The 12,845-nt window shown below is 34.7% G+C and overlaps 1 protein-coding gene across 1 annotated transcript; it reads right to left on the bottom strand.

Annotated features, from left to right (window-relative positions):
* Positions 1-504: 504 nt before the first annotated feature.
* Positions 505-12,415, bottom strand: LOC132558508 (probable mitochondrial glutathione transporter SLC25A40). Its single transcript, XM_060223075.1, has 9 exons — positions 12,185-12,415; positions 7,662-7,849; positions 7,196-7,263; positions 6,763-6,893; positions 5,461-5,634; positions 4,931-5,040; positions 4,128-4,209; positions 3,351-3,428; positions 505-2,830 (listed from the first exon to the last, which is right to left on the bottom strand). Exons 1-9 carry the CDS (start codon positions 12,300-12,302, stop codon positions 2,700-2,702), a joined length of 1,080 nt encoding a protein of 359 aa, XP_060079058.1. The 5' UTR covers positions 12,303-12,415; the 3' UTR covers positions 505-2,699.
* Positions 12,416-12,845: the final 430 nt, after the last annotated feature.

Below are 12,845 nucleotides of genomic sequence, written 5' to 3'. Positions count from 1 at the left end.
AAACTGACAATATAGTTGTTGAAATTAGACAACCACACTGTGCTTCTTCTTGATCTTTCAATGTGACGAAATTCACTCATAAAACTTTTTTATATAATACCACATTGATATCACAACTCCAGTTCATTCAAGATATCTGTGGATGTTCGAGAACATTAATAATCAATGTCACATATAAAGCTGTCAGACAATAAAGACATCTGAACTTTAAAATATACATCCAGTGAAACAATCTGCCAAATTTTGGAAAGCTACACCACCTGCATACAAACTGCCTCATAAATATACAGTAAAGCTTACAACAAGCGCTGCTTTTCACTGTTTCCAAAGATAAAATCATGTAATAAAAACTCTTTGAAATTTGTTTGCTGTGTTTCTGACCTCAGAAACAGTTGGGGTCATTATCTACACAAAAAACCTTTACTATAAAATACTTTGTCAGGTTTGTAAATCTTAAACATGTACCAGGTATTCAGGAAAATGACAAAGAAAACAGACCTCGGATGATGTTTCATTAATTTATTCATTAAATACTCTTGAATACATTATCAAGAAACTAATTATTAAAGGTAAAAATTCATGGAATGACTTGATACTCTCAAATCTCTTCAACGTTTGAAAATCAATAATCACATGATTTATTAATGACTCCAATATTTTAGTTAAGTAAGGAAACCCCCATGATAACTGAATAATAATATACAATCTGGAGGCTGAAAGCAATAAACTAGCGAAAATGAAGAGGTAATGCATGCCGTTGTGAAAATGCCATGAAAGTGCACTGACTAGAAAATGGTTCATCTACGTCATCAAACATCAAGTAGATTGTTAAAATTTTAGATACAATGCCCCTTAATAAACTTCAAACTGTTGAAGCTCATCAGATTATTTACACATGTAAAAGTCCATGTATTCCATATCTAGATATTTATAACAAGTTTTCATGAACACATAGAAAAGTAGATAAACTGTACACTGACCTAAGGAATAAAACAATCACACAATTGACACCGTAGTAAAAGCCAAGCTTTGTCCCACATGACTTCCACAATAACTTGTTCTCTGTTCTCTGTTATTCATGTATCGCTCACAAATTAATGCTTCCGTTTGAAAAATAATTACTCGCAAATATTCCCAACACATTTTCTGATTTATATATATAACGGGATAGCTCCAGTGTATATTTCCCATCAGATTGAAGAACGTAAAAACTACACTACATATCATTAGACTACATAAGCAAATTTTTCATAAACTTTGCCGGTCTTTTACTGCCTTACACCAGATAGCGTTTGTTTAATTAAATCTTGTCAATCAGAGCACTTGATCGTCTCTGATAACACACACAGCTTTGTTTATCTGTGAATCACCATAAAAGACCTTGGTGACTTATAAACAATGTTGGTTACCTTATGCAAGTGTAAAATAGTACTAATAACACTACATTTGATTCTTTTGAATGTAGGTGGGTATTTTACATCGACCAACTGAGATCTGATCAGCCATTCATCAGAACTATTTCATACTTTGATGAATAATTCTATTCTCTACATTTTATATATATACATGTGCAATTACAGTAATTAAGATATTCATCTAAAAATAACAGAAAAGATTCAGCACCAACATTTCATTATTAATCAAGGAAAGAAGTTTCAATTATCAGAATTTTGAAAGGATAGAATTTTTAAGCAGGGCAGGCAGAAATTTTGAAAAAGAAAATTTAAAACAGTTGATAGCTAAACTGTTGGGAGAAACTACACAAATAATATCAATGCATTGTGATACATCTAGATACATTGTCTGTTGTTGAAGGGTAACCTCTTGTATCCAAACTACTGAAACACTGACTTCATACTTACTTACATGGTACACCTTACATTCATATCTCATCAAAAAATATATATCTTGTTAAAAATATGGGATATTTTTACATGTAAAATCATGAATGAGATGATTCATCTTATTTGTTTTCAAATATTTAACACCAAGTTAAACGTCAACAGACTATTTGTATGATTCAAACTTAACTCCAACTTGATATGAAGTTCAGATTCTGCAGTGACAGTTTCAACATACTATAAACATGCAAAATATAAAATATCACAGGTAGAAACGTTTAAAAGAGGAAAAATCAAACGTTTTCATACAATCTGAAGTGCTTTGCAAGCAAGATCCATTCAATTTCAGTAATTTCAAACACGATTCTGACTTCAAACAAACAAGTGAATAGATTTGTAATCCACACATACCTTGAAAGTATCCATATATATATACACACACACATATATACAGATTTCTTTTGCAACACAAAATACAAATCCTATGGAGGTATTGCATTAAAATATCAGTTATTCATACCTCTCAAAACCTACTTCACAAGACTTCAGTTGTGATGTCAATGACACTTTTCACAGGTTATTTAAACAAGCACAGCTGTCTTCTCTATACTTGTCCTTACTGAATCTGGATTTGTTAGGAATCCGTCTCCACAATAGTAACTCGGACTTCCAAGTATTTAGGTACATTATAAGAGGAAAACATTACTTTGAATCATCTTCCATACCAATCATTTGGTGGGTTAGGTCAGACAAATTCTGTATCAACCTGTTATCAATCAAAGCTGATTGCTTTGACGATAGTTGACCTGCTGGTATCCTAGGCTACACCAGGCTGTATATATCAGTAAACAAAACACCTTAGGAAGATGGTATCATTAACGCCTTCTGTGCCTTGAGGTTGTGTTCCCTGAACACTGACTTGAAATATTCGTAGGAACTGATCATGATGGCACAGGCAGGGGCAACTTTGATCACCCTTGGAACAATACCTGTAACATATTAACAAAGACTGTGTATTAAAGCTTGTCATACAACGTCCAACATACACAGCTTTCCTTAAAAACATCCCTAATAATCACTTACTATATTACATAACATTTCTACATTACAACAAGAGTGATTTTAGACAAAAGTCTTCAAAAAAAGGGAGGTAACTTTGGCAGATATCACTGGTTTCTGTAATGAAATGAGTGGAATGTGACATTTAATTGACATTAATTTGTACCAGTCCAGATTACACAAAATCAATGAAAATTTATTTCAACATTTTAAATATATTAATGTCAATTTTTTTGAGGTAGTCAAGAGAGCATGTGACCCTGAAAAGAATTAAACTGGAGAAACGTATGAGAAAAGCTGAAAAGTTTACAACAGTACACATCAGGTACCTACTGCCTCATAACAAATAAAATGTCTTCTAAATTAAGTTGACAGCGGAAATATTCTTTTGCCACATCACTAAGTTTTTAGTCATTCAGCCCATGAGACTAAAACACTTCAAACACAAACCTGTAAAAAGGGAAGCAACTCCTTGCTGCCTATATAAACTTTGTATGAGACGAAATGTTGAGCTGGTTTTCTTTTCACCTGTTGAAGAGAAAAAAAATACCTGTAATTGATAAACATCAAGGAATCACAAGATTACCATATGCTAGAGCAATCACCAGAAATTCCTCGTAAGAGGCAAATCTCTTTTTATACAAATCATTAAAAAGCCTATTTTAAATCTTGTACAATCTTCATCTCATTGAATTACCCATCATAAATTATTATCCCAATAGGGTGATTTAAATCCTGTTAAGATTACTCTAACAAGTGGGTATATAGAGGATTTAACATTCATTCCTATTCCATGTGAGATTTATGAAATCTTTTTGTTTTACCATAAAATGGAACAAATTTAAGGTACTATTCATCACATAACTTATCATAATTCTGCATAATGCATGAAAACAACACTTCCTCAGAGGGATACAAAATCTAATTTTGGTCCTATTTTCACTCTTTATCTCTTCCACAAAGCGTATAAATACGATGAAGTTACACCATCAAACCAGAAACATTTGGAACCTTCAACCAATCACTGCCTAAGTAGGACATATCACACATGGCAAAACATTGCCTGTAATTGGTTCTACTACACTGATAATGGTGTTTATGTGAGAATATGATATATCTCAGTCATTCATCAGAAATCAAACAATATATTTCTCATTATAAAAGAATGTTATGTTGCTAATGATAGTTATAATCAACTCTACTCCTGGTACTGAATATGTATTTTACCTGAGGAGCCCATCACATTTCCCAGCTCTATCTGTCGGTGAGTTTTGATGACATCAAATGGCAGTGTTATGATGGCTGCAATCTGTGATAAATGATAGCGTTAATTGTCAATATATAAAAGTATCAGAAGATTTCCATATTTCTTTAAATAAACTGTGACTCACCACAGATACACCACAGATAAATGTACTGGCTTAGTAACCATACACAAATTGTATGAACAAATACATTGATATAATTTAACTTTGGCTTAGCACTGATATTATTATATAAACAGTGACAAAACACAGATTCCATATTCAGTTACTCTCCACAGATATTATATAAACTGTGACTCAACACAGATATTATATAAACTGTGATGCAGCACAGATATTATATAAGCTTTGATGCAGCACAGATATTATGTAAGCTGTGACTCACCACAGATATTATATTCAGTTACTCGGCACAGATATTATATAAGCTGTGATGCAGCACAGATATTATATATACTGTGACTCAGCACAGATACCATATTCAGTTACTTGGCACTTATGTTATATAAAGTTACTCAGCACTGATATTATATATACTGTGACTCAGCACAGATACCATATTCAGTTACTAGGTACTTATGTTATATAAAGTTACTCAGCACTGATATTATATATACTGTGATGTAGCACAGATACCATATTCAGTTACTCGGCACTAATGTTATATAAAGTTACTCAGCACTGATATTATATATACTGTGATGCAGCACAGATACCATATTCAGTTACTCGGCACTGATATTATTATATTAACAATATACTTACTGCTCCTGAAGCAGCACCAGCAAAGAAATTATCCCAGAAACCAATTCTTATTTTCCCATGAATTCTCTGCAGCATTGATCGAAAGCTTTCATAACCAAACCAGTACAGAGCTGTAAAACAAAGAAATGAGGAGGATCAAGTCAATTACTTTTGTATGTCAGTCAGTGTTACTAACATTGATAATAAACAAGAGAATGTCTATAAGACATGAACACCCTGGTCACCAGAATCTGATCAGGACTAGAACTTGATCTTATGAAACTACACGGGAAATATGAATAAAATCTATTGTTAGATTCTTAAGATATAGTGTAAATCTAGACAGAACAATATGTAACCAGATGAGATGGACAAATATTGGTAACACTAAAAATGGTAAAAAATAATCCCCTTCCACTCCCATCGACCCCCAATGTAAATGAAAGGGGCAAAGATAAAAGGCGAGAGCATCAACAATGTCATTCTGACAACAAACATGCATACTCAAAAGACTTTAAAAACGAGTATAAAAGAAAAGAGAATAATCTTACCAGAAAAGGGAACATCTCGGAGTAACGTGGGACCTAGACCCATCCACAGTCGAATGATTCCTTCTTGTCTAACCATTTTCCTGACACTTTGCCAAACTGCAGTATAACTGAGCTGTTCTGACTGCATCTTGGTACGTACCATCTCCAGAGGGCTAATTAACGTCACAGCCCAGGCTGAAAAGGAAACCAACACTATATATATAATGACCAGACTAAAAAATTTTAAAAATTCAAAAAGTGTAGGCAGACTAGGTCAAAAAGATATCAACACTGTAGATATGTATATAGGCAAAGCTGAAAAAACATTGACACTTAATACACAACTGACTGAACAGAAACCAAATCCAAACAGACACCAAGTCATAGAAACCAAAACCAAGTACACACATCTGACTGTACAGAAACCAAAACTAAGTACACACATCTGACTGTACAGAAACCAAAACTAAGTACACACATCTGACTGTACAGAAACCAAAACTAAGTACACACATCTGACTGTACAGAAACCAATACCAAATACACACATGGCTGTACAGAAACCAAAACCAAGTACACACATGGCTGTACAGAAACCAATACCAAATACACACATGGCTATAGAGAAACCAATACCAAGTACACACCTGGTTGTACAGAAACCAATACCATATACACACATGGCTGTACAGAAACCAATACCAAATACACACATGGCTGTACAGAAACCAACACCAATTACACATCTGACTGTACAGAAACCAACACCAATTACACATCTGACTGTACAGAAGCACACATCAATTACACATCTAACTGTACAGAAACACACATCAAATACACACCTGGTTGTACAGAAACCAATACCAAATACACACATGGCTGTACAGAAACCAACACCAATTACACATCTGACTGTACAGAAACCAACACCAATTACACATCTGACTGTACAGAAACCAAAACCAAATACACATCTAACCGTACAGAAGCACACATCAAATACACATCTAACTGTACAGAAACACACATTAACTACACATCTAACTATACAGAAACACACATCAAATACACATCTAACTGTACAGAAACACACATTAAATACACACCTGGTTGAACAGAAACTATACCAAATACACATCTAACTGTACAGAAACACACATTAAATACACACCTGGTTGAACAGAAACCATACCAATTACACATCCAACTGTACAGAAACCAAAACCAAATACACACATGGCTGTACAGAAACCAAAACCAATTACACATAATAACAAATAACAAGAACACCAGAACGAGACTGATACAGATGTTACATACTTCTGGCCACCACTCCAGCAGCCATAGGTTTCCACCACTGCCCCTCTTGTAGCCCGTCTCTGTATCCAAGCTTGTTCCGACATTGCTCATAACAGGTAAAGTAGACAACTGTAGCAGGAACAGCCATCACTCTGTCCATGTAGTGAAACACACACAGATAACATAGAGGATAATCTTCATTTTTCAAGATAGTATTAACTGGTTCTTTTTCATCACATTGTTGAAAACTAGTGCTCATCAAATTGATTATCAATTTTCCACTAAGAAATCTGTATGAAATCAGTGCTGGCAAGTTTTTAAAATTCTTTTAACTGGCTGAGTTTAGCATAGTGGTATAATTCATATTTTATAGAAGTGTCTTTAACAATAATAAATATTTAAGAAAGAGGACATTACAATACATTGATTGATGTGGAGATAAATATTGACTTACAATGTTGGAGGGAGACCACTCCATAACGATGTTGGGCCTTCTCGTCTGGAAATCTTTATAAAGGCATCCTAAAAACGGGGAAAACATTCATTTAAACATATCTGTACATCTGTACTGTTGACTAGACTTAATATCATTAAATATTCATAAACAGGATAAGGTATCAAACCCTACATACTCTTTGCACATAGATAAACCACTCTTTTCACTTTCAATTAGGGAAGGAAACCTCAATCACCTCAGTGAAAGGTCAGTGCATTACAAACTGGACCCCATCCCACCTAATAAATGTCTTATGTTGAAAAAAAAAACTATTTTGAGGAACACAAGTTATATCAGTCTTTCATAATGATTTAATTGGCCATATTGTGACATTTTATACTTGGAATTAGTTTCCCCCGACTGGTGAAAAAAATTTGAGAAATCATTTACATTTAATACAGAATATGAAAAATAAAATACATACGAGGGTGCCAGTGAAAGGCTCCGGTAAGCCTCTTTTATACCAATGTACAGGCTTTGTATTATTGCCGTTCCCGTTCCGACACCAACAGACATGATCCATCAGTCCATTACAGTAGAGAAAGCACTGCCCCCTCTTCATAGGACTTTTCTGAGCCTGCAGTCTGATCTTCACAACATCTAATGGCGTCACTGAAAAGGTATAAATTGATTAAAAATCTTTATGAATTTTTACACATACACACTGAATGTTATTATAATACTCTGGACATGTTATAAATGTTAGTGTTTTCCACACTGAAAATATTTTGCTAAAATATGAATGCGCTAACAGCAATTTCTATATGTTGCTTATATAGTAATTATTGGGGATGCTCTAAATTTTCACTTTTTTGGTGCTAATTTGCAAAAAAGTAATTCCACACTTAAACATGATTGCACCAAATTAGGAGAGGCAATTTGTCTGCTTACCAGCTGTTAGTTTTAAAAAAACACTTATAATTTACCTGTACAGCAATCATTCTGAGTTCATCATTCAGAGGATTTCTATAGAATTCCAGTGCATTATCTAACATCCAAAAATATTCTGAATTGTCATAAGCCTTCTATAAAAAATCAATTTTAACTGTCTAAGGATGAGTGCACAGGAGATGCAACCTATTTGGTATGCACTGTGCATAATCTGATTTGCACATATAAATACGGTGGTGATTATCTGCTTTTGAGAAGAGTGGTGATTAAAACACCCTGATTTCTCAAATTTCTTGATTCTCTTATCATGACAATATATCATTTCACATTCAGAATGTCTATTCTGTTGAGTCATACCATCTGTATTTCAACATTTAGTCATTGAATACACATATTCTTGACACTGAAAACTGCATCTCTGATGATTTACCATCGATGTGGCTGCTTTATCCACATTGTATACAAACAAATACAAGTAATAGTACACAAACGCTTGAGGTTTTTCGTCTATACTTGTAAACAAGCAAACCAAGTGTACAGCCAGGACTGTTTTCCCTTGGTTCCAATCGACTCTTGTGACATTCTTATCTCTGAACGTTTTTTACATCTTTTACAAAATATAAAAATGAAAAATAAAAGAACCAAGCAAACAGAAAATGCATTCCCAATGATTATCAAAAGGCTGAACTAAAATATTTACAATTAAGGTGTTTCATTTCCTGTGCAGAAGAGTGATTTGCCTGGTTTCATCAGTAATTTCTGTGCTATTCTTTGATGAAGACTATAAATATTTGCTAGATAAAACACTGCTAAATGCCAGTCTCCACCACTGACAGTAAATAAAGAATTGTCAATCGTCACAAACTGACCATCGGTATTGAATGTATATTAACACGAAAAAGAAACGCCAGGTACACTAAATATACTACAAATGATTTATTGCTTGGCCTAGAATAATGCCACTCGGTCAGGTTGTGTTGTTCGCGGTCACTAGGTACACTTGTTTAAAATCACACAATACCTGACCTCCGCGCTCCATGCAAGGCACGTGCTAAAATACAAGAATCCCGTGCAGGGGAAGGTCATTGAGTTCACCAATGGAAATTTTCAGTCTATTTGATACTGTTCAAGTATTTGGATTGATTTTTCAAAGTTTGATTCGAATTAAGCAATTTACATCCATGCCACGAATGACGGAAGTCCAGCGGGGACAGGCTATAGGAATGCTTTTGCAGGGTCAGGGCCAACTTCAGGTTGCTGCACATTTTGGTGTGCATATTCGGACAATTCAACGTCTTGTCCAACGTGTGCGAGTGACAGGGAGGGTCATCGACCGACCGCGAAGTGGACGTCCGCGCATCACGATGCCACTTCTGGATCGGTTTATAAGACTTTCTCACTTACGTAATCGCCATCTCACAGCCATATTCATCCTGATACGGTTCAAATCCGATTACGCTTCAATGGCCTAAGAGCCCGACATCCCTATATTGGTCTACCCCTAACTCCTGCACGTCGCCAACGCCAATTGGCTTGGTTACAAGCACACTCGCCCAGAAATTTTCCTATGAGGCAATGAAGACGGGTATTCTTCACTGACGAAACCCGGCTCACTCTCTACCGTTCGGACTGGTGACGTCATGTATATCGACGTTGAGGGGAACGTTACACCGTCGCTGAGCAAGATAGATTTGGTGGTGATTCAGTATGTGTTTGGGGCGGTATCTCCTATGGGTTTAAATCACCCCTGATCGTGATTGACGGTAATTTAACCGGCGTAAGGCAGGGTTCGAAATTAACTATATACAACTAGCAAAATTCCAGCTAAAATCTGGTAATTGCTAGCTGGAAAATAATGAAATAGTGAGAGTGGAAATGAACTATACCTAATCACTATTTTTTGACGAAACATCTGCCACAAAATGCCTTTCTCCGTCTGCCTTTAAATGAGTAAATAGGTTACGAACGCTAAAGTGACATAGATTATCAATACATTCGGAATTCCTCCAGTTTTTCCCTTGATAGTTATGTGTAAACCGAATAAAAAGTTTCTTGGAAAACTCTACGATTTCTGTCTGCTCATTATGTGAAATGCGACATATCAGCTATGATAACAAACTTTTTCAAAAGGAAAGCATCTGACAGTGCTTGCGATGACCAAGACAATAGTCAACAGCCACAGCCTGGCCCTTCTGAAAAAAAAATCGTCGAAATCGGAGAGCGTTTCTCCTGACGCTGCTGATATAAAATCACCGCCACAACAACGTGCATATACAGCCACGTTAAAAACGGTACGGAAATGAGAAAAAAAGTTTGAATATTATTCTAAGATACAACAAATCATCTAGTAACGATGTTGTTAATACAGTATGGCGCAATGACTGCCGAGAATACGGAAGATAGTTGTCTTGATAATAATTTATTGAAATGATCGTTAATGTGAACAATTTTTTAAATAATATAAATTTGGGTACAGTTACATTTATAAATGGATCTGATCATATGACAGTCAGATTAGATGTAGCTCATACATGAAAAAAAGAAAACTGATAAATTCAAAGTTATATAGATTTAAAATGTTGATACAGGTAGCAATCAGCCATTCTTATCCAATGTCTTGGATAACTTTTCCAATATCACTCAATTATAACAGTAAATAAAAGTCAAACCTATTCACCAAAAAATTGCTAAATTTTTGCTAGTGGAAATTTTAGACCTAGCAATGAATTCCATGCATAGAAGAATCCCGGCCCCATGTCGGCCAACAATAACGTAATCCCAATTGATTGGCCAGCTGCGCATGGAGGACACACAAGATACTGAAATGTCCAGCCATATTGCGCAATACAAGTAGGGTCATCGCTAAAAGGGGGATATTTTTGGCATAATTAGCATTGATAATCGATAGAACCTTCAATAAATGGTTCCAAACAGATGAAATTGTATACAAAAATGAATGAAATAATGTGACATTAAATTATATCATTTAAAAGAATCTTTTTAGGTTACACAGCGTTTCTTTTTCGTTTTAGTATATATATACTGAAACATTAAATAATTGATGACAATAACAATGATCATAGCAACCATACCACTGTTGTGGACACAAAACAAAAAAAAATAGTGCAGTGGTGGAAAATCAGACAATACTAAAAACTGACAATAACAACAAAAAAAGATGGCAAGTACCAGGTGATTTCAGTACTTCCAAAATAAGTCATTTTCGACACTTTTAAAGATGTTTTGATTAATGTATTTAATTAGGTTTTTTAAGGTGTTTTGTTATTAATAAATATTGCTCATTCCGTTACTGAAAAAATGTTCACTCAAAATGACAATCTAGCTCTGTGTAAGCCATTTTGCAAGTACCGAAACGTCTTTTGTAACTACTGAAACACCTTGGTACTGAAATGACTAGAATTCCGAAAAATGACAAGTTCCTTAGTTTTAATACTACTGTGATCTGATTATTGATATTGTTGAACCAAACCATACATTTAAGATATTTATCTTGATTTATGAATCTAGATTATTTATGAACACAACAAGAATTGATAATTTCAAACAGTGCATACCAACATTCTGGTCATACACTTTGTTTTGCATACTATTCTGGTATACACCAAAATCAAACAAGCATTCATGAATCTACATGAATTTACCATGAAAGAAAACTGAATGCATTCTGATTCAGAAGCATTATTATAATGCACATAATGTGCATTCAATGAAATTTGCCAAAACTGTCCATGTGCAAACCAATTACATACTGACTGTACATCAATTATCTCTTTTTGTAAAATTTAAATATGTTATCTTATATGGGTATCTTGTTATTGTACTATAGGTAGTTGTTCGTCAAGAATCAAGTACTCTTTAATGATCAGCTGTGTGCTGACCCTTTCGTAACCTGAGGGATCACACGTGCTCTGTTTGACCCAGTTATCACAATCATGTTATGAAATCAGCAAAGCATCTAAGGACAAGAGCAGATGATGTGTATATGATCTATATCGAGAAAAGAGAGAACGATAATGCTGAATCAAATGCGCCTACCAAAAAATGAGGTAAGGACTGCCCCTGTGCATGATGAAATCATCTGCTGCCACGGAGTGATGTTGTTCATAGTGTCGCAACTTTTCTTCAAACTGTCATTGTTGCTTCGTTCGCTCATCGTGTTCTTTGAGCAACTACGTCTACTAAACCATGTTACAAACACCAAAATGGTGCTACCTTACACTATACTTAGTTGTCCTAACCATTTCCCTTGTTGTACATAGTCGGTAACCTCCGCCACTCACATGTGAAGTTCGTGATTTTTACACTATCTTTAAAACGTTTGACAGAAATGGGCTCAGCGTTTTCTTTACAGTACATGTACAAATTAAAGTTAGAATCTGACTTACTTCAAATCCGGATCATCCGGATATGCTTTCGGAGCGTCTTGATTATCTTTCAAATGATCGTATGTCCCATAGATTGAGTAGGATTTATTTATTTTTTATTTATTTGTTTATTTATTTAATCTTTCAGTTGCAAGATCTTTTGATTTTTGATATTTTCAAAGCACCCAATTGTCATTTCTCAAACATTCATCTGAAAGATGTTCTTGTCTATCTTGCCATTATCATATCTAGAAACCCCACAGGTTAAAATAATAACCTAGGAAATCCTTTTAATTCGATCTGTAGAGAGATGGTATATCTGTGTCAGTCGT

Source organism: Ylistrum balloti, unplaced genomic scaffold (assembly GCF_031769215.1).
Source record: "Ylistrum balloti isolate Yb309-2 unplaced genomic scaffold, AGI_CSIRO_Ybal_v1 Utg370794, whole genome shotgun sequence".
Lineage (NCBI taxonomy): Eukaryota > Metazoa > Mollusca > Bivalvia > Pectinida > Pectinidae > Ylistrum > Ylistrum balloti.
Note: the sequence above shows the minus strand (reverse complement) of the source record. Positions and strands in the feature narration are given on the sequence as shown.

What these genes read in the sequence shown, in the direction of transcription:
- LOC132558508 (XM_060223075.1), bottom strand. Translation starts at nt 12,302, where the DNA reads ATGAGCGAACGAAGCAACAATGACAGTTTGAAGAAAAGTTGCGACACT. An exon ending in AAATGTGATGGGCTCCTCAG is followed by an intron (nt 3,429 to 4,127) that starts GTAAAATACATA and finishes TCTCTTCAACAG; the next exon opens with GTGAAAAGAAAACCAGCTCA. An exon ending in AGTTGCTTCCCTTTTTACAG is followed by an intron (nt 2,831 to 3,350) that starts GTTTGTGTTTGA and finishes AATATGTTACAG; the next exon opens with GTATTGTTCCAAGGGTGATC.